The following is a 26,475-nucleotide window of genomic DNA, read 5'->3' as shown; positions in this document are numbered from 1 at the left end:
AAACACCAGTATAGCAATAAATCGTTTACGCGCTCGCTTCCGTGTTATCTCGCCAATCAAACCAAGTATCTCTACAAGATCATCTTGATATCATATGCTGACATAAGCATTTCTCGGAACTTTCTCGCTTCTGTGTTGTCTCACATGTCAATCCAAGCATCTTTCCGAGAAAATCTAAATAAATTATGCTAACGTCATTTTCTCGGAAAACAATTTGTATTTGTCGAAGACTCGTTAACAATATTTTATCATTCTACAGATCGAGTCAACTCCTAGGAATATTGTTTTGATTGTCATCGTCATCTTATTTTGACCATTAGTATCATTATTTCTCCTGCAAAAAGCGAGATTCAAGACATTCGCGTCTGTTGGTATCTAAGCCCGCTTTGTTTCAAATCCTCAGATCCTCGCTCCCTCTTCAATTGCACCCTTTCTGCCACTTTCTGCAGTGCTTTCGATTCGAATTTACGTGAAGGTTGACTAGTTCCATGTCTTGGTTTGTCTTACCCTGGTAATTCTTGTCAGGACGTGCAGAAGCGTGTCAGCCAAGTTATATATTCAACGGTTGACTGATTTAGCGTCGGCGGGTAAAGCCGTTTTATTTCTTTTACTGAAAATACGAAAGTTAAACGAAAGGCAGAGCAAACCTCAGTATAGCAATAAATCGTATACGCGCTCACTCGCTTCTTGTCATCTCACTGGTCAAACCAAGTATCTTCAGAGATTATCTCGATAATTTACGCTGACATAATCATTTTTCGAAACCCTCTCGATTCTGTTTGTCTCACATGTCAATCTTGGCTTCTTTCCGAGAAAACCCATATAAATTATGCTGACGTCATTTTCTCGGAAAACAATTTGTATTTGTGAAAGACTCGTTAACCATATTCTATCATCTTACAGAGGAAAACATTGGCGGAGGGTCTGAGAAAACCAAAGACATACAAGTCTTTTCTACAGTCACCTAACGTAAGTCAATACTTAGTTGCCTTAATTATTTGCTTTTGTAGTTTCAGTTCGTAACATTCCTCCCGAGAATGCAGTCAAATCCAATGAAAGGAGAACTAGAGGCCGCCGAATGCATTAGTATATAGGTAGGATAGCTTCCAAAGTGATAAACCGTTCAAATTTTTGACATCACGCGCCGTCGAGCTTTTTTCGCAATACATACGCAATCTTAGGTTAATTCAGTTTACTAACTTACAATGATCGCATGTCTCTTCGAAAACGAAAGCGCTTTGAAATGCATCTTATGAAAATCTTTAAGATAGCCTTCACTCGCCGTCGATCACGGCGATTTTGACGTTGAAAATGAAGTCGTGTCTTCTTCTTGACTGAATCGTATGAAAAATCTAGAGGATCCTTGGTTAAGTTTGTCTATCCAGCCTCTCAGGTACAGAATAGACATCTTAGAGTAGGAGGAAGGTTTCATTCGATGTTAGTATTGTTGACAATGCATATCAGGATGGATGAAAAACGCGTGGATGTGGACATTTCAAAGGAAATCTTCGATTTCGAATACTCTTTTATCTAGCGTGCTTTTGATAGTTTTATATCTCTCAACTACGATAAAAATGAGCAAAACCTTTTACTATCTGAAGATCGATCTCACAGAGCCGTTTCCAGAGACAACCCTAAAGGTTGAATCGACCTGAAAGTGCTTTGGAATTCACATATTCCACTGCTGCATGATATCCTTATTTCTTTCCGCCTCAAATAATGATGTACACACGAAAGGCACTCATCGTAAAACCGATCACTACATGATATTCATTTCTTTCTCTTTTTCCGCCACAAATGAATTTGACTTTAGAAGCAAGAGAACTAAAGAACCATGGACAAGCAAGGAAGTCAAAGCTCTGGAGGAAACGCACAGCCCAAAAATCCGATGAATAAAGAAGCGGCATCAAGGATTCAGAGTTCAGAAGCAAAACAGCACGGCGGTGGTGTTCCAAAAGGAGGCTTTTCATCACGCGCTCAGTCTACTGCAGACAAGCGGGAAAACCAGAACAACTAAACCTGTGGAACTGCTTTTAAACTCAAAGAGAGCATGATTTCGTTTATCATCATTTGATCTTTATTTTTTGAGGGTTGTTATTAAACTATGATTTGAATTTCTTGCTAATTAATCATCATTTACTAGTAGTAATGGTAGTTTGTAGAGCGTCGAAGGAAAACTCGTTTGACGATTTAGGAAAATGATTGAAGTACATCGAAAGAAAATGAAATAAAATGGTAGCAACTGAGAGTGAAGGTACTTGATTTTTTTCATCTATATATCTTCGAAACACCAGGCCATGCTCACTATTTTTTCTTAGAATCTCACAGAGCATTCACAGTATTACATAGTTTAATATCAAGTCAACTCCCGGGAATATTGTTTTGATTGTCATCCTCATCTTATTTTGATCATTAGTATCATTATTTTTCTTGTAAAAGCGAGATTCAAGAGATTCACGTCTCATCATCACAGCAAGCCTGTGTTGTTGGTATGTAAGCCAGCTTTGTTTCAAATCCTCAGATTCTCATTCCCTCTTCAATTGCACCCTTTTCTGCCGCTTTTTGTGGTGTTTTCGATTTGAATTTACATGAAGGATGACTAGTTCCATGTCTAGGTTTGTTTTACCCTTGTAATTCTCGTCAAGACATGCAGAAGCGTGTCAGCCAAGCTGTATATTTAACTGTTGACTATTTTAGCGTCGTTACCTCTTCAATTGCATCCTTTCTGTCTCTCTTTGCGGTGTTTTCGATTCGAATTTACATGAAGGATGACTAGTTCCATGTCTAGGTTTGTCTTTTCCGTCAGGATATGCAGAAGCGTGTCAGCCAAGCTATATATTCAGCTGTTGACTGATTTTAGCGTCGGTGGGTTATGCGGTTTCATTTCTTTTACTAAAAATACGAAAGTTAAACTAAAGGCAGAGCAAACATCAGCATAGCAATAAATCCTTTACGCACTCACTCGCTTCTGTGCCATCTCACTGGTCAAACCAAGTATCTTTCTGAGATTATCTCGATAGTTAACGCTGACATAATCATCTCTCGGAGACCTCTCGCTTCTGTGTTGTCTCACATTTCAATCTTTGCTTCTTTCCGAGAAAATCTTGATAAATTATGCTGACGTCATTTTCTCGGAAAACAATTTGTATTTGTAAAAGACTCGTCGACATTATCTTGTTATTCTACATAGGAAAACACTGGCGGAGGGTCTGAGGGAACCAAAGACATACGAATCTTTTCTACAATCCTCTCTGTCACTTTTTGGCCGTGTTTTCGATTTGAATTTACGTGAAGGATGACTTGTTCCAAGTCTAGGTTTACCCTTGTAATTTCCGTCAGAACATGCAGAAGCGTGTCAGCCAAGCTATATATTAACTGTTGACTGATTTTAGCGTCATTACCTCTTCAATTGGATCCTTTCTGTCTCTTTTTGCGGTGTTTTCGATTCGAATTTACATGAAAGATATGACTAGTTCCATGTCTGGGTTTGTCTTTTCCGTCGGAATATTCTTAAGCATGTCAGCCAAGCTATAAATTCAGCTGTTGACTGATTTAAGCGTCGTTGGGTTATGTGGTTTTATTTCTTTTACTAAAAATATGAAAGTTAAACGAAAGGCAGAGCAAGCATCAGCATAGCGATAAATCCTTTACGCGCTGACTCGCTTCTGTGCCATCTCGCTGGTCAAACCAAGTATCTTTCTGAGATTATCTCGATAATTAACGCTGACATAATAATCTCTTGGAGACCTCTCGCTTCTGTGTTGTCTCCCATGTCAATCTTTGCTTCTTTCCGAGAAAATCTTGATAAATTATGCTGATGTCATTTTCTCGGAAAACAATTTGTATTTGTAAAAGACTCGTCGACCTTATTTTACTAATCCACGGAGGAAAACACTGGCGGAGGGTCTGAGGGAACCAAAGACATACGAATCTACAGTCCTTTCTGTCACTTTTTGGCGGTGTTTTCGATTTTAATTAACGTGAAGGATGACTAGTTCCATGTCTAGGTTTGTCTTACCCTTGTAATTTCCGTCAGAACATGTAGAAGCGTGTCAGCCAAGCTATATATTCAACTGTTTACCAATTTTAGCGTCAGCGAGTGACGCCGTAATAAAGTAATTCTGCCCATAGCCTCGTGTTATTGTGACAGTTAAGGGAGATAAATCTTGATATTTCAAGTCTTTTTTTTGCGACAAGGAAAACAAGTGTCAACATCAGTGAGCCAAAACTAAGTAGAGTGGGATAATGCGCTGAAATAACTAGAATGGAAAATTGCGGAGAACATCAATGTGGATTTTCAGTCGTTTGTCTCAAGACATAGAGTCGGTATAGATTGTAGAGTCAAGCTATCAGTTGAAATTAGTGACCTTTTATCTGCAAAACGACTAGCCCTCGCTAAGCGCGTTAGCGTTGAACTGATTCATATTTCACCAAAATAATTTTCAAATTGCAAACTTAAAAAAAAAAATTTAAATCAAATCAAGCTTTGTGCACCAGTCGTGATGTTCAGATCCCTCTAAAAAATGTTTAATCATTCATTTATCTATTTTTTCACCTACTGGGAGGTCAGAATCATAACGCAGAGTGCGGAAACGTGTCTCAGCGAGTCAACTGCATACGTAGTTTTCCAAATTTGTTTATAATAGGAATAAAATGAAGCAAAACAGCCAAAAGGTATAGTCACTCCGTGAAAACTTGAAGAACATCTCAATTATCTTTATCGTTAGCTTTGAACTGGAAGTTCGTAATTCCCTGGTTGTCGGGTGAAACCAGCGTAACTTCAGCTTTTAGATTTTCCCATGAAGGATGCTGGGTGATCGCCTGACTCTTCGAACTAAACACTGACCGCGCGAAACTTGATTCAGCTTATGGAAAAGAAGTCTCTCTCTCTCGCTATAATTCCTATCCAAACTGTCAGTGAAAACAAGCCAAATGAATGAAAGACCCATTTTTTAATAGATCTTCTGTTATCATCAATATTTTAACAAAAAGAGTTATATTGCAGAAGGGGGCTACGCCATTCCTTTGAAATACATTTATTGATTACAAAGATCAAGAAACGAGCCAAAAAACAAACAGAATTCTGACTCAGACAAGCACATAAACAACACTTGACCTTCAAAGTATCAAGTTATAAGTAGCTATCTTGTTCCATAATATCTCCAGGCGTATTCCAAAGCAAACTACATATTTACACCTCTCTCTCATTTTAGTCCATCAGCGTCTCTCTCCTTGTCCTTGTCCTTGTCTCCAAAAGAAAAAAAACTGGTACACACATTCCATGCAAGAAGTAGCATATTTCCGGAAAAAGGAAAAAAAAGTACTAAAAGCGGACTGACTTATAACTAGCGCATATGCCGGATATTTATTTATTTGGAAACCTCAATATTTACCTCTGTGGTTACAGGTGCTGTTTTTATTTCTCAAAATTCCTTTTTTACTTTTTCATCCCTCTCATTCTTACCCGATGAAACATGGAATTAAATTAATAAATGAAATGGAAGAACTGAAACGAAGTGAAGAAAAATTGATGAACGATGTGACTAAGAATTGTCAAAATGTTTTTAAACAAACGCTCTTTTTAGTGTTTTATTATATGGTGAACAATTAGATCGTTGTTGATCCTGCCCTTGCGTTCGATTGTTTTAATTAGTTTTAAAAAAAATTACCCCTTTGTGGAGTCGTCGTTCCTACATTATAGACATTTACGTGTCATCTACACAACAGAACATTGCCAAATTTTTCGAAAACGAATCGGTAATAACATGATATAAGACAGGGCGAATAAGCCAAAAATTCTGTAGTATTGCGAGAAAACAAAAAAAAATGCTACACTCAGCTTTTTTGATAACTTTACACAGGAAGTTCGTTATGCTCTTTGATCTCGGGGGAATTCTAACTTCCGTTGGCTATTCTCAGTCGATCACATTCAAATCATATCCGCGGGAATTTCCCTGAGTAATGATTATTTTACACCCATCATGATCGGAAAATATACGGATATCGTATGCCTTTTTCCCCTAAAGATTAATTCAGGAATTGTAGTGCAAACTGATAAATTATACGAGAAATCATAAGTACTTTAAACTTGCTTGGATTCATAGCTCTATATTTTCAGTTCCTAAGATGAGTGACGCCAAACTTCTCTCAGTTTATGGAAATCGAAGTCTCCCGATGATTCCTTCTATAGCCAGTAATTCCCGAATTGAATTTTCATAGCCCATAAAATCGTCTAGAAGCAAAGACACCTGTCATGAGTTAGGACCAAAATTATAAATTTGTTTTGAGGGTCGGTTTAATTTACAACATGCTAAAAAATTCCTACAGCTATGTAAACAATGTACGGCACTTTCCACGGTTTACCGGCGTAAGATCCCACGCGGGTTGTTGGGAAAAGACGATAGAAGTTTGTAATCACAAACCGGAGGCAAGCGATTGACAAACTCAATTTTTGAGTGTTATCACATCATCTCGGTTATAACGACGGTTAGCCGATAGAAAGTGCGGTGTATTGCTTTTACAAAATACACTTAAAGCAGAACACAATATTTTTCAATTTTGTGGAAGTTTACGTTGCATTTTACCAATCAGGGTGCACGCGATATCAGTTATTTTATAAAGAATCCTAACATACACGCACAAGGTCATGACCACAGGGTCTTGACCGGAAGTAAAAAGCATCCGAGAAAACAAAATCCCCTAGGGCCTGGTGTTCTCCCTAACATAAGCCACTGATTTTAATTGGCTCTTTGCTCGGAAAAATATTGCTGACATACTGACAGAAGATGGTGTTATGTTTACTCAGAAACGTATAAAACACTTGCATTTAGCAAGAAAGACACCAGACTGATAGCTTCAGAAATTCAGAGTAAAGTCACATCCCAGCAGACCTCAATTTATTTCAGGTAAGTTCGTGCTTTTCTCTACTTAGCATTTAATATTAACACAGCGGTTAAACTTTGTATTATTAATATTGCATCGAAACAACTATAAATCAGATGGATAATATATAATTCGTTTCTGGGGAAAAATAAATGTTGATCAAGTTACATTTGTGAATCAATTAAAAAAGAAACAAAATGGCGAAGCTGAGATGTTCAACACACCAGTGCGATCGTCATCGGGATACTCAAACATAGGGCGGTGAAAAGGAATAATATTATAGTAGCATAGCATTATTATGAGAGACCACAATCAAATAAATTATTCGATGCCTGTCAAGAGATTATAGACTGTTTATTCGACAAATAAAGAAGCCTTAACTATGTTCTGTCCTGCTGTAAAGCACGCAGGGAGCGGCTAGAGCACGAAAGAAGTGTAGGGGGAAACACGAGACGTAGTAGAACATTTCTGGCCTCTCCTTGAATTTTCTCTTTGTTTCGTTTTCTCGTTTTCTCGGTGAGAATTTTCGTCCCCGCTCACATCGTAATAACGTAAATTATGGCGCTTGACATGCTTACAAACCTTTGTTTGGTTCTTCTAGATCTGTTGCTACTTGCCCGCTCGCTTGTTACGAAATTTCACTTTCAATTCACTAAAAAAGGCTAGAGAGAAGTCCGGGAAAAGGTCCGACATAGTTCAGTTTGGCAGATGGCGTGACAGCTTTAGCTGAGCTCTATGTTTGTACTCTGATAGAGCACGTTCTATCAACCAAAATCTCTCGATGCGTGTTAAATACGAGTACATTCGAGTTTTAGCGCTCACAGTAAAAGAAAAAATGATTCTGTATGTCATAGTCCCAGGATTGCTAAATTCTTGGCATAGGTGTTCTTAACCAGTGAACATGTTCTATGATAGGAAAAGTGCCCTTGTAGAAAAAAAAAATAAAAAAGAAAGAAAGACAGACTTGAATGTTCATAAAATTTGATCAGTTGTATTGTTTTTAAACTAGTTCCTAAATCTCTTTGATTCTTTGTCTGTTTAATGGTGACCCGTAAAGCATATCTTATACATCCTAATTGCACTATGTCGCGTACCCAAGTGTTGGGATTACGTTGAGTGTCAACCACATATACACATCCGTCTCATTCCAGTTTTTATTGAGTACGACGTGTTACAATGCGGTGAAAACTAAAAGGAAATTTATGATTGCGTAATCAGAAATGATTCTATGGAAATTACAAATGAATGTAACGATAAAAAAAGGCGATTCAATGTACAAAGGAAACTCACGTTTGATCCTGCGTAAAAAGGGTAAAAGAAACTCCGTGAGAAAGTGACTCCAGTTACTCCGAAAACTCCAATAACTCCGATAGAAAACTCTAGATGGATATACCCCGACAACTTACTCCGACACTCCGATATGTGATACTACAGAGATTATGTAAGCAACAGGCTTTAAACATGATAGGCGGCTAATAACACGATCAAATACGCTCTGATAAATGATTAAAAGAATGAACAATGAAACGATAATAGAATTTAAACGATAGTAAATAATCACACAAAACAAAACAGTTCAGTTCATTTCAGTTCAGTTCGCTTGCTGAACGTTCGTCACACACTAATTTCCACATTTTTTATTATTATTCTGCAGCAAGGTGCAAGTTTAAGACGTGAGGAATGGATAACAATAGAGGCTCCGCAAACTTGAATGACGAACAGAAAAATTCCTTGGAGAAAGCCACTCCAGCCTGTGTTACTACCCAGAGCAACAAAGAGGCAAAGCTTTATGTGGTACCAGAGCTCAAAACACTAGCTTTGCTCCGCATACTCAATTCCCTGCAAATGAAACAAGAAACAGAGGCCTTGAAAAGTAAAGCCGGAGATGAAAGTAGAAAGTAATGCGTGATGCTCACAACGTTGCTAAATTTTCATTTATCCTCAGTAGCCTCATCATTTGGTTTTCCTACTACTTCAGAGCAACGAACATTGTCGGGGTATAGTTATATATACCAGGATTACTGTCTTAGTCGGGAACTCAATCATGAAAGTCACCACCTACCTACTTTTTCATTTTCTGCCTGTTTAAAGATGCAGCTGGTTGATATTTTATTGTTTTATTTTTATTTTTCTTGCTGTCTTAGTAAGTGTTTAAATTAGCTAGTTGCTAATGACTAGCTCAGGTGTCAATGAACAGACCTGCGTAACAGTGTTTTGTCCATGGAGGAAGGCATAGTTTTGAATAATAATAATTGATAAATACTTTTAAATAAAGTCTGAGATCATTTGAGATGTCTTGTTGTCATGAAAAATGGCATCTTTGCAGAGCCGAGAAGCACACTGATTACAAAGCTGTGAAATAATCTATTCCTTTTTTTTCAAATGTAAAACTAAACTGTCTCCATCATCAATTCCATTACCATCTGTCTTTCACTACTTTTTAAAGGAACACAAAAATTATCAAGAAACAAATCATCGCCGGCGTAACAATTCAGCGATGGAATAATTCAAAAGATTAAGTTAAGTATTCTTGTACTGAATTTGTGACTTAACATGTGTTATATCTTTCAACTATATAGAATTTGGTGGAGCGAAAGTCAGCGTCATTCCTGAAGGAGTTGACCCGCGTGAGGTGAGCGTGTTTTCATCATAATTTGGAGACACTTTCCCCGAACTTTAGCGTCGGCCTATAACAGTACATGGGAGAAAAATTGTGCAACTTTATAATTATAGGTAACAGTTCTCCAGCCCGATTCGTGGAGGCGCATTCAGAACAGCCTTTCGCGATATAACGAGGAGCAAATGCGACTGGAAGCGAAGAGGAAAGAAAGAGAGGACCTCCACGCCATTTCTAAAGAATCAGTAAAACACTGGGAAAATACCATAGAGGTACGGTTTTAATTCTCTATCATAATTTTCATTTTCCCAATAAAAGCTTTATTCAGGGTAGTGAAGTTTAGTTGTTTGTGTGCGTGTAAACACAGATTTGAGGTGATGGTCACGATTATGTTATGTTGCTATGTTCACGTAATCACCAAACGACATTTTTCCGAGGGGAATGTTCATGCTTCTTTACTAGACTTCACGCCGTACTTCTGAGCATACTTATTATACTTTGAAAGAGGATATAATGCTCTTTTTATAGCCAGTATTCGTGGATATTTTGCCATAAATAACACAAACTCCATTGCAACATATACATGTAGATTTCCACTAAATCGACTTAATTAACATGCACGTAGATGCACAAGAATCTCGTTTAACGATCATTCCCTTTCAAAACTTACCGATCAAAAGGTGGTATGAAGACTGCATTTCGGTGATTTCTAAATATAAATTGGCTAATTTTTACAGGGTCAGAGACTGAAGAAGCTACAAGCACGACAATTACGAGAAGAAAAGGAGGAGGTGAGATAAACCGAATTAAATATTAGGTGTAATAATCGCCTGTTTTCAAAGTTTTCCCAAAATTGCCTGAGTTGCTTTAGTGACTTGGGAAATTTTGGGAAAACTTTGAAATCAATAAATTGTTGCCTAAACAACAAAAAGGCTAGTGCTTAATCATTACCAAGTAATCACGCCCTCTTGATCACCAATAGTGCCCTCGTAATTAAGAAAAAAACTCCCTCTGTCTCAGTAATTTAGTAATTTTGCCCCTGTGTGTCGTAAATGCAGGAAATGTAAGAGAATACTATATGATACTGTTCGCACACTGTGTAAATCAGTTAGTGCAAAGCTGTTAACTATGAAGTTGAGAGAAATGAAGAGGACCTCAGCCTCATTACAGATTTTTTCCTTTGGGAGGAGGAAAAAGTCAAGATTGACAAAGAAGAAGCAATACATCAGGCCCAAAAAAGAAAGGAAGCCATTGAGAGAGCAAAGACTTTGCAATATTATCAGACTGACAGAGTAAAGACATTCCATGTAAGAAATGTCATATGTCAGATGCTGCAGAAAAACCTTCTTTATAACATAATTGAGACACAAATTCATTGGGCCCACATACAAACATATGAATAACCTGTTTCAGGAAGTTTTCATTTTCTTGCTCTCAAGAATCATGTTTTTATATACATGTATGTATGCTTTCGAATACAGATGACATATTTTAGTCCTAAAGGCTGTCTGAACCTTGGATATGGTGCACACCTCCTTTAATTTAAATGGGGTCTTGAACTGGAGAGATGTTTCATAGCTTAATCTGCTAGTGTCAAATATAATAATTGTTAAGAAGTTTGCTTAACTAGATCAATGCCGTTGCAAGACTTCTATATAAAGTACATGCTTGCTCTATTTTCAATCCCTGATTGTTTTGAGTGAGCCAATGCTGGGCACCAAATTTTCATTATTCTGGGTTGTTGCCCTGGCTGATACTTTATTTGTTCTAAAGTTTTTTTTTCTTTTGTGGTTCCCCTCCTAATAGGGTGCCCTCCTTCTAACAGAGGTTCTTAAAGAGAGAGATGCCCAGATTGATATGAAAAATGGCCAGCTTAATGCTGATAAGATCAGAGAGGATCATCTTTTAAGACTTCAGCAAAGGGTAAGTCATGGGGGATAATATTTTCACAAAGGTCTGCATGTGCTGAAAAATTTGTGATAAACCCTCAGAATAAACTGTACCTGTTGTCCTAATGATTTTGTGGTGTGAATTTAAGTGTTTGATTAAATGTATACAACTGCACAAGTACAACATTTATCCTTTAGATGTAATTGAAGTCTATAGCCTGTTAATGAAAATATTGGGGAAAGTTCTTGTATCTTCACTTGGTTAATCATAACCTTTACAATTTCCTCACATGTGATTGGTACATCAGCTGCTTTATATATCACTAATCACTCTGTACAGTTATAATCAGACAGTGTAATCTGACAGTTGGCTGTAATCTGACACCTGTAATCGGACAGTTCAAATAGCCAATCATGCTAAGTCCACTCAGCTAATTCCACCAATCATAGAATTAATCACAATGACCATAGCAACAACCACTTATCCAAAGAAAAACTAGGCAATTTACAAAATGGAGGAATTTTTAGCTAGATACATTGTCAGGTGTATTTGTTTTTTTGGGGAATTGAAATGGTTATGATTAATTGGTAACAGGATTTCTTGTTGTCCAATTCTGTCTGTAATCACACAAATCGGACTCCCGCTTGGTGGTCGTCCAATTTTATTAATCACTCCTATGATTACAGACTAAATTGGACTCCACTCATTCCTTATTAGTAACATTACAAGATGTACAATGAGCATTGCTGTTTATTTTTTTTTTTCCTTTTTTAATTACAGGCATTTTTTGTACAGTGTATGTTTGGTCAATTTATTTTGAAGCCTGCTTTGGGTTTAACACAGGTTTTTTTCCTTTTCTTCCTTCTTCATCCACTTACAGCAACGTGAGGAAGCCATTATGGAAGACCAAAAGAGGGCTTTAAGGAGATACAATGAGAGAAAAGCAGTAGCAGATTTCCAAAACCTTCAGTAAGTAACTTTACAAATGTTAGTTTACTGAGGATAATTATAGATTACTTCATAGAAACTAAAAATTCTCTTATTCAATAGAAAGTGCAGATTCTAAAATTCCTGCTATATTATCGAATAAATCACAGTTCTAAAAGTGTCAAAAACTATTTTAAGATATTCCAAACAATGTTTCATCAATGTGTACAGAGTACTGTACACTGTTAGTATGTCTTGATCCTCACTATGTACAGTGATTCATATCTATTACATGTATTTATACACTGCACATGAAACAGCCACCACCTAAATAACAAGCACCTTTGGAAGAATTATGAATAACTTGTCTTTATAAAGTTTACATCTGCTTAAATGTTGTGTTTCAAATCTTTTGTGTTTGGCTTACTAGTTAATGTTTTTCAAACTAATGTCATTTTTATTAACTCGTGAATTGCGCGCATGCGCAAGAGCGAGTTATAGATACGATGTGGGGAATAGCATTCGCTCGCTCGCTCGCTCGATTGGTCGATTCCTGTAAACTTTTTTTAGATTTTAGGCTTTTGAGTACATTTGATAGTTTTTGGCGAGCAATAAACAGACGAAATGGCGACCTTTGTTGCTAAGAATAGTGGTGGGGTGAAAAAGAAGCCAATGATAATCTTAAAAGAGTTTTTTTTTTCGTTTTAGTTTCAACAAGCGGCGCCAGCGACTGGCAAGCATTCAAGGATTCACACTGAAATAACAACAACCTTCGTTTTTCATAAAATTGTAATTTACAATCCTTGAACTTGAAAACAATCCGAAGATTCATTGAAAATATCACTTACTGCGAAGCGCTCGGAGTTTACAGATGTTCAAAAGCTTTTTCTGTTATAGCGTGAGATTGAGGACAAAATTGATCATTACGTTTCGTCGCGTGTGTTTTTCCTGTGTGAAGCAACAGAAGATGCCGGCGACTGACTAAATAACAAGTTAACACGAAAATCAAATAACACTTAGACAAACAATTTTAGCTACCGATTTTCAGTGAATTTTTAAAGAACAATTTTCTCGTAAGTTTCCAGACAATTTGAAGATTCAACATATATACAACGTACTAAAATGCGAAAGTTACACACCACAAAATTGATAAATAGGCCTGAAATGAAATTCTATCTTGTTATTGATTATACGTTGCCTAGCACGTGACTTAAATCTACCCAGGCGGAGATCTAAAATGACGGTGGCAGGCTTGGCTTAGTTATATCACTCAAAACTCGTTCCCGTTTGTCTCATTTGATAAAGAGGGAATCGTTAATGTTTTCATTAAGACAGTATTGCCTTGATTTTCTAATATTTACAACGAAAGACAGTAAATTTCACTTTTCACCCACATTTACTTCCAACCTTTTCTTTTGAACCAGAAACAAAAATGATAGACGTTTAAAACACATGACATCATCCACCTTGTTAAATGTAATAGCATGATCATTTCAATTGTAATGCCTTCTTGTCCCAACGTTACTTTGTTTCTTTGCTACATTAGCGAACACTGAACTACTGCTCGTACTCTAGATGACAATCAACCACAAAATTCCCTAAACCAGATAACATTAAACATAATCTCAAAAATCATGTGTCAATTCACGAGTTTGCTCACAGAGCACTTTGATTAATTAAGTAATTTATAATTGTTAATCAGCATAATGTGAGACAAATACTCGACTAGTTTACAAGATGTTAATTTCACATGCCTTTCTTTCTAGAATTCTTGATCACATTGAAGAAGGGAAAAAAGCAAAACAAGTTGACATAGAGGAGGGAGAGAATATTAAGCAACAAGTTGACATGTACATGGCAGCAAAGAAGACTATTGAAGAACAGAGACGAAAGGTTTGTTTAACCCTTAAACTCCCATTGGTGACTAACATGTAAACTCTCCCTACAATTTTTAAACATCATCCAGCAAGAAAGTAATGAGAATGCTAGAACTTATTGGGAAGAAGTTGTTATGTTGATCTACATGTAGGACCAAATTCTTGTAACTAATTTACAAGGGATTGTATATCAGCTAAAGAGGAGAATTGACAAACACATCATGGGAGTTAAGGGGTTAAATACATGCATTGCAACTTACAGATCTATATGTTTGCAAGAAATGTGTACAGGTACTCTATGTGTACCAGTGCACAACAAAATGTTTTTCTCATCTATTGATGGGCCTTTGGAGTCCGATCAAAAGATTCCATGTTGTACTGTATTGCCATTTATAAGAGTTATATGTATCTCAGTAAAAGTTGTCGATTGAGAGTTTGCAGTTACATGTGCATGTACATTGTAAATCTGGTTTTGGTTTTCAGCCTGCATGCATGTAGCTATATGTACCAGACAAGTGTTGCTTGGGAAAGTAACTTTGACACCTTTCGAGAATGTATTTTAAAAGAACTCTACTCAGAACAGATCTGGTTAAGTGGAATAATTACCTCTTTTTTCAAATACAATATCATTGTTTTATTTCTTTGAATTTAAGGATAAAAAGGAGATTATGGAAGAACATCAGAGGCAGCTGGCTGATAAAGAAGTATGTTTAACTTGATAAGATTAAGACTGTGCGTGTTTAAAAGGCGACTGCAGTAATGATAGTTTTGGGTATTCAGCAAAGAGTCATGGCTGTTTCAATAGGAATTAAAATTATGAGAGCTGAGATCATCGCTAATACCTTCTGGCTTTTCCTAAAGACTCCATTGAAAGGGACACGTATATGCATATGTAAGCAATTTCTTTTGTTTTTGCTTTACCAGGTTAGGCGTCAGTCAGAGCAGAAAAAAGCTGAAGACGAAGAAGAAGAAATTCGACAATTTGCTCAAGCTAAAAAGGTACTTAAGCCTTAATGAGAAGCTCAGAATGTACCTTTGTTTCTTGTTCTATGTTTTGTTTTCAAAAAATTAGCACCCTTCGAATGTTGTAACGCTCCAAACATCAGCTTTTCAAAATACTTGCCGTCGTCAACTTTAAGTTGAGAAGGGAAGTATCCTCGGTTTTGCTGTGTTTTGTTAACGTATTGTTTCTCGTCTTTTTCAACTGTAGAAAATGGCAAGGATGCGTAAAGAGAAAGAAAGTGAACTGTTCAGGTAATGTATCGTATGTACAGTGTAAAATTTTAACATTTGTACGGAATTTATTCTCGGTCTAAAAAAGATATACACAAAAATTCCTGTATTTAGTATGCCATTTATCAGTGTTGATCAATCACTCGTCTGTTTAGCAAGCACAGGTCAAAACACATTCACACTGTTAGTTTTTACATTTGTACCTCGCTAAAGGTTAGCTCATAGGGGGTCCTCTTGATGTTGAAAATCGAAGAAAAATTACTGCATGAGTCGACATTTTTATTTGACCAGTCGCATCAACTGAAAATTTTGCTCGCAGCATCTTCCCGCAGTTTCTCTAAACTCTTTATGTTTGTTTACAGAGCCTTCCAGGATCACACGGAGAGAATGAGAAAGAAGCTGGCCAACCAGATGCAGCAGCAAGTGGATGATGAAGACGACAGAATAGCGAAGACTGTAGCAGAAAGGGAAAGGAAGCGTGAGGTATAATAACAACAATTCTCAATTCAGCAATAAAGTAGTCTTCAATCGTGCGCTGAGGGAGCGAAACTGAAACAATTGCGGTGGAGCCAATTTCACATTCGTATGCGTTATTTTTTCGCCGATTTCCTTTCGAAATATTCCTTTCTTCTGGTTGGCTGATGCGAGAGAGAACGGCTTTCAAGTGAGTGTTGAAAGTATTCCGAGGTTGGTTTGGTTTTGGTTCAGAAAACTCGTGCCAGGCTCTTCACCGATTAGACTCGGTCACTCGCGTTTTCCCCAGCCTCAGCAGTTTTCTTGTTTTTACTGTTAGCCCTTATTTGGCTGATGATGGTAGTAATCTGTGTTCTAATTAGCAGCAGTGATTGATTTGTTTTTTTTGTTGTTTAACAATAATGAATTTAATTTTAAATTGAAAGCGAAATAAGAAAAGATTTTAAAAATTTGGAAACGATCGTTGTCTGCTAGCTGTAAATTAATGAGTATTTTTATTATTCTATTTTGCTAGGAGGAAGAGAGACAAAAATACGAGGCCGATATGAAGGCCAAAAAGGAAATTCACGATCAAAGGATCTACATGGTAATCTTTTAACTTAGCGTTTTAGACTGTATATCCTACACAAGGCGCCATAGTTGTGACGTAGCGATTTTTGGTAAGGACGTGATACAATAATTATTTTTTCTTTTTTTTATGTGAAGCTTGATTGATGCCACGAATTGTCCCGTGAAACGTGATTTGAGCTTTTCAGAAATTATTGTTTATAATATCAAATCCTGTTTTATTTAAATTAATGAAGATGATGATCGTCTAGATTTGGCATAAACGTGAGGAAAGTTTCAATATTCCTCTTGACGCGTGGAAAGGCAAATTAGTTCAAAATGAACTTGTAGGTGATCGAATCTTTCCCAAAAGTATAGGGTACCAATTCAAAAGGTCTGGAAAGGGAGTCACTGAAACGGCTTTCGAAGGCGATTAAACCGTTTATTCTCGTAAGGTTCTTGTTCGTTAGTTGAAATAATTTTGGGAACAAAAGAATGAGCACGACCCCATAAAAGTATTTTCTACATTTCTTATGCATAACACAACACAGTACAATACATACCGCGAGATAACTTGCTTGCTGCGTTTTTGCACTTGAGAGCAATTCCTGTGAAGAATTCGGTTTTTTCTTGGTACCTAACTGCTCAAGTTATTTCCTAACACCACGCATTCTTCACACGTTCCAGATGAAAGAAAATGAACGCCAGGCCATGGAGGAAGCCAAAAAAGATCGTGAAATACTCCGCAACAGAGTGAAATCTGATAAACTGGTAAGTATAGTATTTCCATGATCAGCATTGCATAGTTTTATATTTCGCGTTATTGGTTGTGACAACTCGCTATTGAAAAGTAACTTTGTAGCTGGCTGCTAGTATATATTTCCCGTGTTGAATATTCAGGGGTTTACGTTTTCAAGTCGTGAAGGATTAGTCTACCTCTTTTAGCACGGGATTGTTAATTTTTATTCCCCTGTTATTTTGACTTTTATTTTATACAAATGTGATATCAGTTGATCTTTTCTGTTGTTACCTTGTAGTTCCACATGAAACAAGAAGAAAAACGTCTGGAACAGCTGTCTGAATGCAAGAAACTCAAAGAACTTCAAACGCAACAGATTGTGAGTACTTAAGTATCAATTCTTTGTTACATATTAATCATAATTGTTTAGCCAATGAGATAGTTAGAAACATGGTGGTTTTGAAATGCAATCGTTTGTTAACTCGTGAATTGCGCGCATGCGCAAGAGCGAGTTATAGATACGATGTGGGGAATGGCATTCGCTCGCTCGCTCGCTCGCTCGATTGGTCGATTCCTGTAAACTTTTTTTAGATTTTAGGCTTTTGAGTGCATTTGATAGTTTTTGGCAAGCAATAAACAGACGAAATGGCGACCTTTGTTGCTAAGAATAGTGGTGGGGTGAAAAAGAAGCCAATGATAATCTTAAAAGAGTTTTTTTTTTCGTTTTAGTTTCAACAAGCAGCGCCAGCGACTGGCAGGCATGCAAGTATTCACAATGAAATAACAGAACAACCTTCGTTTTTCATAAAATTGTGATTTACAATCCTTGAACTTGAAAAAAATCCGAAGATTCATTGAAAATATCACTTACTGCGAAGCGCTCGGAGTTTACAGATGTTCAAAAGCTTTTTCTGTTATAGCGTGAGATTGTGGACAAAATTGATCATTACATTTCGTCGCGTGTGTTTTTCCTGTGTGAAGCAACAAAAGATGCCGGCGACTGACGAAATAACAAGTTAACACGAAAATCAAATAACACCTAAACAAACAATTTTAGCTACCGATTTTCAGTGAATTTTTAAAGAACAATTTTCTTTTAAGTTTCAAGACAATTTGAGGATTCAACATACATACAACGTACTAAAATGCGAAAGTTACACACCGCAAAATTGGTAAATAGACCTGAAATGAAATTCTATCTTGTTATTGATTATACGTTGCCTAGCACGTGACTTAAATCTACCCAGGCGGAGATCCAAAATGACGGAGGTAGGCTTGGCTTAGTTATATCACTCAAAATTCGTTCCCGTTTGTCTCATTTGATAAAGAGGGAATCGTTAATGTTTTCATTAAGAAAGTATTGCCTTGATTTTCTAATATTTACAACGAAAGAAAGTAAATTTCACTTTTCACCCACATTTACTTCCAACCTTTTCTTTTGAACCAGAAACAAAAATGATAGACGTTTAAAACACATGACATCATCCACCTTGTCAAATGTAATAGCATGATCATTTCAATTGTAATGCCTTCTTATCCCAACGTTACTTTGTTTCTTTGCTACATTAGCGAACACTGAACTACTGCTCGTACTCTAGATATGACAATCAATTCCCTAAACCAGATAACATTAAACATAGTCTAAAAAATCATGTGTCAATTCACGAGTTTGCTCACAGAGCACTTTGATTTCACGATTTAATCACTTCAGATGTGGATCACAACGTTGCGACTGCAGTAAGACTAGCAGTATGCGTTACATTTCTCTTTTGAAAGTGTTATTTACCACGATGACTAACCAAAACCTATCTTACGGTGTTTTTGTAAAGCAAGGTGACTTACTAGGTACTCTAATATCCAATAATACCCTGAGGGGACCACGAAAAGTGTGTAACTGCAATCAGGGGCCAATAAAAAAAAAATGAAAAAAAAGTACCAACTAGCTACTAACAAAACAAACTCCTTGTTACGGATGGACGCGAATCGATTTATTTTTCCGGCAGGGAGTTTCGCGTTTTCCGTATAAACGGCAAGAAATACTGATTTATTCCGCATTGTAACGAGTTTTATTCGTTGAAATATTAAAAGCTTCTTTCTTTTTGTCGCCAGGCCGAAGTGAAGGAGCGAGAACAACAAGCCAAGGAAGCGGAACTAGACTTAGACAAAAGCAACGGGGAGCTTCTCAGAGAGGAGGAGATTCAATTCCAAGAGTACGCTAACAAGGTCATTACTGAGGCTAGAAACAATGGCCGTAATCCTTACCCACTCATGAAGGCCGCGCAAGAAGGGCCCGGAGGAGGTCGTGGGCCCAAATTTGAAGGAAAACGAGGGCTTCGACCAAGCTACCTTGTGGGGGATGCTTCAGGGGTGCAGTTGCCAAATTACTCCGATGGAACAGTGAAAGGCTCACACACGAAAATTTACGGCAATTCTGGCGATAGTAGGAAGCGCTTAGGGTTTACCTGGTGAATTGCCTTAAAGCGCGATGAATTTTTACTTGTAAATAGACTTTCTTTCGTGTCTCGGAAATAAACTCTTGCCCACAGAATTTTCAGAATGACTGGATTTCATGAAGTGTCATACACTGGTTGGAAATAAACAAGTTACAAAAGACTTTCAGGTTTCCAGCTTATGATGGAGAGGATGTTTATATGTCGATCCTAGTTTCCTTAATTAAACCAACTTAGTATTTGGAATTTATTGATTGATCCATAAATTAAGGTAGAGGTGGTGATAATAGTGGTAAAATCGTCCCAGGCATTTATTTATCGGACCTCAAGCCAAAGACAGAATGAAGAGGCTCTTTCTTCTCTGAGTCGCTGTTAAGTACGGTGGCTGACGATGACTGTCATTAATGACATCATAGGATTTTTTATTCAGAGATCAGAAACATGACAAAATATTCTGGCAAAGAAAAGAGTGCAAATAGAAAAATAAAGATGGTAAATTTTAACTTCGGTTGTCGCGTGAAGCAAATGCTCGCGTTTTGAAAAACAATCGTTTGTGGAAGGAAATATTACAACCAATGACTATTAAGCATTTTGAATTGAACAACATTATTTATGCGTTCCTCCTGATTGGAGACAAAATATCAGACAAAACCCAAACAATTTATTAAATCAAATTGGAAACAATAGTAATGGTTGAGAAAACAAGGCACTGTTATTATCTTTAGAAAACATTTTCGCAAAGCACCCAATATAATGCTCAGCACCACGATGTTTCATGGGGTAACAGTAATCATGATATCAAAGTAAAGTTAAGGGAAGGCTCAAAACATAAACGAAAGAAAAGAAATTCGCCTTCGGCGTTTAAATTTCGTTGATAAGTAGAGAGACGTTAATGTATTTTATTGCCGGGAGCATAAACTCCAAGGCTAATTACCTCTGACGCAGAATCGTCGCACGCGATTGGAATATCAAGGAATACTTCTTAATCCTGCTAAATGATGACTCGGATTGAACCATGATGGCCTGTATTTCTATGTATGCACGGCTATGTCAGCCTGCATATCATAACATTAGTTGCATTCTAGCAAGAGTTCCGGTTGAGGAAACTAGCAAAGAAATAGTCACCAGCGCCCCTGAGTCTTCTTCCAGTATCAGTTACTGGTTGAAACAAACAGCTTTGACTCTCTAACCCCTAAGAGTGATCAGCAACTAATTTCTCCTATCAGTATCCCCCTAAAACAAACCTTGAGGTCGAGAGTAAATTTAATAACCACCAACTAAAGAAGCTGTTGGTTGTTCAACAAATTCTCTTTGTCAGCGCTATAGGAAATGTATACTGACCTTAGGGTGTTAAAGATTAAGTTTCCACGAAAGCATTATCATGATTTTTAATGACACGGTTTTTCTGAGAATCGACTGTGCTTTTTAAATAACTGAGTATCATGGCTCGTAAACAGTTTCAGAGAGAAGACAAATTCTCTTTGTCAGTACAACAGGAAATATATAGAGAACATTACGGAGAAAATGCATACTGATCTTAGGGTAAAGGGTTAAGTTTCCAAGAAAGCATTATCATAATTTATGCTGACATGATTTTTCCGAGAATCGACTGTGTTATTTAAATACCTAGGTATCACATAGCTCGTAAACAGTTTACGAAAGAAGACAAAGCAAGAAGATTCGTGCAATTGGCAAGGAGTAATTCGCGCTTTTGATTCCCGCTCAATTACAATGTAAGTTATATACTATGTATATCTCTCTTCTATTTGTACTATATACAGAGATATGGTGAAATATTTCTTTGAGCTGGTATCAAGACCTTCTTAAAAGGTGAAACATTCAGTCGGTAAAACCGTTCTGCACTAATGACCTGAAAAGGGGAATTGGAAAAGTTATCAAACTCTGAAAAGTTATCAAAAGACGACAGTTTAATGAAGTCTAAGGGTGGCAGACATTAAAATCTCCTATCGGGTACGAAATTGGTTGAAGATAATTCAAGCTAGCCGATGTTAATGTTCTGCAAAATTACTAAGCAAACCGTTTGTGATACAAGGCTTCATTATTGCATTGAGAAAACAGAGTAAGAAACAAATAGACTTCAATAGATAGACATCTTCAGTATTTACGTATAACCCGCTATTTCAGTTTTCTACAGACTTGTAACGTATCTTGTGAACAAAGGTTTATTCGTTGTATTGTGCGAAGTGAATAAAGCACATCTCGAATCGTTGAGGAAAATGTGCAAAATATAAACATTTAATAACTATTCTTGTTACCAACCGAATCAAAGTGGGGGTGTTGTGAGTAACGTTTTCTGAGCAAAAGCTACAAACAGCGGTTTCTTTGTTATAGTAGTGAAAACTGATACAATGGACGATAAAAGCGGTCAGAAATCTGAAGGGAAACCAAGGACGAAGATGGACAAAGACGCAGCAGCACGTATTCAAAGCGCTGAAGCGAAAAAAAATGATGGTAAAGTTGAAAAAGGAGGCTTTGCCGCGCGCGCTCAGAGTGCGGCAGACAAGAATGAAGCAGCGAAGGAAAAAGAAGGTAAATGAGCCTGCATCAGATAACAAGCCCTGATGATATAGTAATTATATACTATAAATAAATAAGAATCTAAATCAACTCTGAATGACTGAGTGAATCTTATTCTTGTAAATAATAGATCCGGCCCAACCATTCCTTTATGGCTTGTTCGGATGACTGTCGTGTATTTTTTCTCACCTGCTACCCCGTGCACCCCTCATTCCCCCACCCCCCAACCCCACACCCTTATCCCCCACCCCCACTTCAACCCCCTACCCCCACTCCCCATTTATCTATAGTTCTACCAGTTTTCGACAATAAGACGTAATTATTTCATGAGAGAAGTTGTCCATCCCTCCCTCCCTGAAAATTGCATTACGGCTCTTGTTATCTTTAGATAATATTTTCACACGATGTTTCACGAGGTAACAGTAATCATGATATCAGAGTGAAGTTCCCTTTGTCAAAGTGATGGGAAGCCTCAAAAGATAAAAGAAAGAAAAGAAATTCGTCTTAGGCGTTTAAACTTCATCATCAAGTAGAGAAATTTGAATATATTTAATTGCCGAGGGCATAAACTTTCTCCTATTTGTACTATATACAGAGATGAGGTGAAATATTTTTATGATATTCTTGATATCAAGACCTACTTCAAAGCTAAAACATTCAGTCTGTAAACCCGTCCCGCACTAATGACCTGAAAAGGGGAATTGGAAAAGTTATCAAACTCTGAAAAGTTATCAACCTTTATTTAACAAAAAAAACAAGATAAGACTGTTTAAAGAAGTCCAAGGGTGGTAGACATTCATATCTCCTATCGGGTATAAATTGGTTGAAGGTAATTCAGGCTAGAAGATGTTAATGTTCTGCAAAGTTACCAAGCAAACCGTATGTGAATTAAGACTTCATGGTTGCATTAAGAAAACAAGTAAGGAAAAGGGCTTCAATAGATAGACACCTTCAGTAATTGCGTATACCCCGCTATTTCAGTATTCTACAGACTAGAAACGTATTTTGTGAACAAAGGTCTATTCTTTGTATTGTGCGAAGCGAATAAAGCACATTTTGAATCGTTGAGGAAAATATGCAAGTTATAAACATTTAATAACTATTCTTATTACCTAACCTAAGTGGGAATTGTGAATAACGTTTCCGGAACAAAGCTACAAACAGCGGTTTCTTTGTTGTCGTAGTGAAAAGCGATGCAATGGATGATAAAGGCGGTCAGAAATCTGAAGGGAAACCGAAGACGGAGATGGACAAAGAAGCAGCAGCACGTATTCGGAGCGCTGAAGCGAAAAAAAATGATGGTAAAGTTGAAAAAGGAGGCTTTGCCGCGCGCGCGGCAGAAGCGAAAAAAAATGATGGTAAAGTTGAAAAAGGAAGCTTTGCCCCTCGCTCTCAGCGTGCGGCAGACAAGAATGAAGCAGCGAAGGACGAAGAAGGGAAATGAGCCTGAATCAGATAACAAGCCCTGATGATATAACGATTAACAATTAATGATTACGAAACTGGTGTTATAATTCCTTTGACCATTGTCTTAACTGTGTCTCAACTCTTAGAGTTGAGTGCTAAGGGGCTTTCATATACTATTAATAAAACGGAAGTTAGATCAGTTTTCCTAATGATTGAGTGAATCTTATTCTGGTAAATCCCTTTGGAGTTCACCCTCTCAGAATTACTCGAGAGTGGAGATAATGTCGACGAGAATCTTATGCACATTTTTTTTGTATCTGAGCCAAGTAACACATCCCAAAATTTGCTTTTAATTGTCATTAATTATTTAATTATTTCATTGAGTTATGCTTAAGCACAGCACCGGCTCTTGGAGTCCAACGTAAAAAGAAATATGTAGATACTCAGCAACAGCTGTTAAACATATGATATAAATTGGTCTTAACCTGCTAACAATTGAAAGTCACATGGCATGAATTATGTTGGAATAAAAGAACAAAGAAAGGGAACTTAATCAATAATACAAGCTTGATGTTTCTTTGTTTTGGATGTCTCGTTGGGCTGTTTGTTTCCTAGCAAGGACGAATTTCTTAAAAGTACCCGCACGTGTTCAAAGCAGCATGCGTTGGCTCTTCCTTTAATTAGGACTGACTCTGCTGAGAGCAATATTTTTATCTAAATGTTAAGTTTAGGCTTCTTTTTTACTGAAAATGCGCCAGTTAAACGAAAGGCAGGGCAAACACCAGTATAGCAATAAATCGTTTACGCGCTCGCTTCTGTGTTATCTCACCAATCATCATCACAGTAAGCCTGTGTTGTTGGTATCTAAGCCCGCTTTATTTCAAATCCTCAGATCCTCGTTCCCTCCTCAATTGCACCCTTTCTGCCACTTTTTGCAGTGTTTTCGATTCGAATTTGCGTGAAGGATGACTAGTTCCATGTCTTGGTTTGTCTTACCCTGGTAATTCTTGTCAGGACGTGCAGAAGCGTGTCAGCCAAGCTATATATTCAACTGTTGACTGATTTTAGCGTCGGCGGGTAAAGCCGTTTTATTTCTTTTACTGAAAATACGAAAGTTAAACAAAAGGCAGAGCAAACCTCAGTATAGCAATAAATCGTTTACGCGCTCACTCGCTTCTTGTCATCTCACTGGTCAAACCAAGTATCTTCTGAGATTATCTCGATAATTTACGCTGACATATAATCATTTTTCGAAACCCTCTCGATTCTGTTTGTCTCACATGTCAATCTTTGCTTCTTTCCGAGAAAACCCATATAAATTATGCTGACGTCATTTTCTCGGAAAACAATTTGTATTTGTGAAAGAGTCGTTAACAATATTCTATCATTCTACAGAGGAAAACATTGGCGGAGGGTCTGAGAAAACCAAAGACATACGAGTCTTTTCTACACTCACATAATGTAAGTCAATACTTAGTTGCCTTAATCATTTGCTTTTGCAGTTTCAGTTCATAACATTCCTCCCGAGAATGCAGTCAAATCCAATGAAAGGAGAACTAGAGGCCGCCGAATGCTCTAGTACATAGATAGGATAGCTTCCAAAAATGGTAAACCGTTCAAATTTTTGATATCACGCGCCGTCGAGCTTTTTTCGCAATACACACGCAATCTTAAGTTAATTCAGTTTACTAAATTACAATGATCGCATGTCCCTTCGAAAACGAGAGCGCTTTGAAATGCATCTTATGAAAATCTTTAAGATAGCCTTCACTCGCCATCGATCACGGCGATCTTGACGGTGAAAATGAAGTCGTGTCTTCTTCTTGACTGAATCGTACGAAAAATCTAGAGGATCCTTGCTTAAGTTTGTCTATTAAGCCTCTCAGGTATAGAATAGACTTCTTAGAGTAGGAGGAAGGTTTTATTCGATGTTAGTATTGTTGACAATGCATATCAGGATGGATGAGAAACGCGTGGATGTGGACATTTCAAAGGAAAATCTTCGATTTCGAATACTCTTTTATCAAGCGCACTTTTGATAATTTTACATCTCTCAACTATGATAAAAATGAGCAAAGCCTTTTACTATCTGAAGATCGATCCCACAGAGCCGTTTCCTAAGACAACCCTAAAGGTTGAATCGACCTGAAAGTGCTTTGAAATTCACATATTCCACTGCATGATATCCTTATTTCTTTCCGCCTCAAATAATGATGTGCACACGAAAGACACTCATCGTAAAACCGATCACTACATGACGTTCATTTCTTTCTCTTTTACCGCCACGAATGAATTTGACTTTAGAAGCAAGAGAACTAAAGAACCATGGACAAGCAAGGAACTCAAAGCTCTGGAGGAAACGCACAGCCCAAAAATCCGATGACTAAAGAAGCGGCGTCAAGGATTCAGAGTTCAGAAGCAAAACAGCACGGCGGTGGTGTTCCAAAAGGAGGCTTTTCATCGCGCGCTCAGTCTACTGCAGATAAGCGGGAAAACCAGAACAAAAATCCGATGACTAAAGAAGCGGCGTCAAGGATTCAGAGTTCAGAAGCAAAAGAGCACGGCGGAGGTGTTCCAAAAGAAGGCTTTTCATCGCGCGCTCAGTCTACTGCAGACAAGCGGGAAAACCAGAACAACTAAGCCTGTGGAACTGCTTTTAAACTCAAAGGGAGCATGATTTCGTTTATCATCATCTGTGAGAGACATTTGATGGTCTTTGTTTTTTGAGGGTTGTTCTTAAACTATGATTTGAATTTCTTGCTGATTAAGCATCATTTACTAGTAGTAGTGGCAGTTTTTAGAGCGTCGAAGGAAAACTCGTTTGACGATTTAGGAAATTGATTGAAGTACATCGAAAGCAAATGAAATAAAATGGTACCAACCAGGAGTGAAGGT

General features: G+C 37.4%; 3 protein-coding genes across 13 annotated transcripts in view; all 3 read left to right on the top strand.

The window, feature by feature from the left end:
• The first annotated feature begins 829 nt into the window (after positions 1 to 829).
• LOC149040590 (uncharacterized) lies at positions 830 to 26,467 on the top strand. Of its 10 annotated transcripts, none has more exons than XR_016179788.1 (2): positions 830 to 969; positions 1,814 to 2,248. XR_016179788.1 is itself a non-coding variant. In XM_089182601.1 (2 exons), exon 2 carries the CDS (start codon positions 25,906 to 25,908, stop codon positions 26,218 to 26,220), a length of 315 nt encoding a protein of 104 aa, XP_089038727.1. In that variant the 5' UTR covers positions 835 to 969; positions 25,885 to 25,905; the 3' UTR covers positions 26,221 to 26,467. The 10 variants fall into 10 exon arrangements, 6 of the variants coding, with proteins under 6 accessions (XP_089038727.1, XP_089038728.1, XP_089038730.1 ...); XM_089182601.1 differs by lacking the exon at positions 1,814 to 2,248 and adding an exon at positions 25,885 to 26,467 and having other exon boundaries at positions 835 to 969; XR_016179789.1 differs by having other exon boundaries at positions 840 to 969; positions 1,817 to 2,248.
• LOC149040588 (cilia- and flagella- associated protein 210-like) overlaps positions 9,376 to 26,475 on the top strand; it is a 46,425-nt gene continuing 29,325 nt past the window's right edge. The window contains exons 1-15 of one of the 2 annotated variants that reach the window (XM_089182598.1): positions 9,376 to 9,514; positions 9,616 to 9,771; positions 10,237 to 10,290; positions 10,687 to 10,806; positions 11,306 to 11,422; positions 12,270 to 12,358; positions 14,083 to 14,209; positions 14,847 to 14,897; positions 15,118 to 15,192; positions 15,404 to 15,447; positions 15,789 to 15,909; positions 16,415 to 16,486; positions 17,134 to 17,217; positions 17,484 to 17,564; positions 19,295 to 19,798. In XM_089182598.1, coding sequence (XP_089038724.1) covers positions 9,685 to 9,771; positions 10,237 to 10,290; positions 10,687 to 10,806; positions 11,306 to 11,422; positions 12,270 to 12,358; positions 14,083 to 14,209; positions 14,847 to 14,897; positions 15,118 to 15,192; positions 15,404 to 15,447; positions 15,789 to 15,909; positions 16,415 to 16,486; positions 17,134 to 17,217; positions 17,484 to 17,564; positions 19,295 to 19,654 — 1,482 coding nt within the window. In that variant the 5' untranslated portion in view covers positions 9,376 to 9,514; positions 9,616 to 9,684 and the 3' untranslated portion in view covers positions 19,655 to 19,798. Of the gene's footprint in view, positions 9,515 to 9,615; positions 9,772 to 10,236; positions 10,291 to 10,686; positions 10,807 to 11,305; positions 11,423 to 12,269; positions 12,359 to 14,082; positions 14,210 to 14,846; positions 14,898 to 15,117; positions 15,193 to 15,403; positions 15,448 to 15,788; positions 15,910 to 16,414; positions 16,487 to 17,133; positions 17,218 to 17,483; positions 17,565 to 19,294; positions 19,799 to 26,475 lie in introns of those variants that run through there. The other variant, XM_089182599.1, reaches the window with a different exon arrangement.
• LOC149040587 (uncharacterized) overlaps positions 21,292 to 26,475 on the top strand; it is a 37,885-nt gene continuing 32,701 nt past the window's right edge. The window contains exon 1 of the mRNA XM_089182606.1: positions 21,292 to 21,368. The gene's annotated coding sequence lies outside the window, so the exon portion shown is untranslated. The remainder of the gene's footprint in view (positions 21,369 to 26,475) is intronic.

Source organism: Pocillopora damicornis, chromosome 9 (assembly GCF_964200805.1).
Source record: "Pocillopora damicornis chromosome 9, jaPocDami1.2, whole genome shotgun sequence".
Taxonomy (NCBI): Eukaryota; Metazoa; Cnidaria; class Anthozoa; order Scleractinia; family Pocilloporidae; genus Pocillopora; species Pocillopora damicornis.
Note: the sequence above shows the minus strand (reverse complement) of the source record. Positions and strands in the feature narration are given on the sequence as shown.

Bases quoted from the DNA above. Each gene is read 5' to 3' on its own strand.
- LOC149040590 (XM_089182601.1), top strand. From the start codon at position 25,906: ATGGACAAGCAAGGAACTCAAAGCTCTGGAGGAAACGCACAGCCCAAA.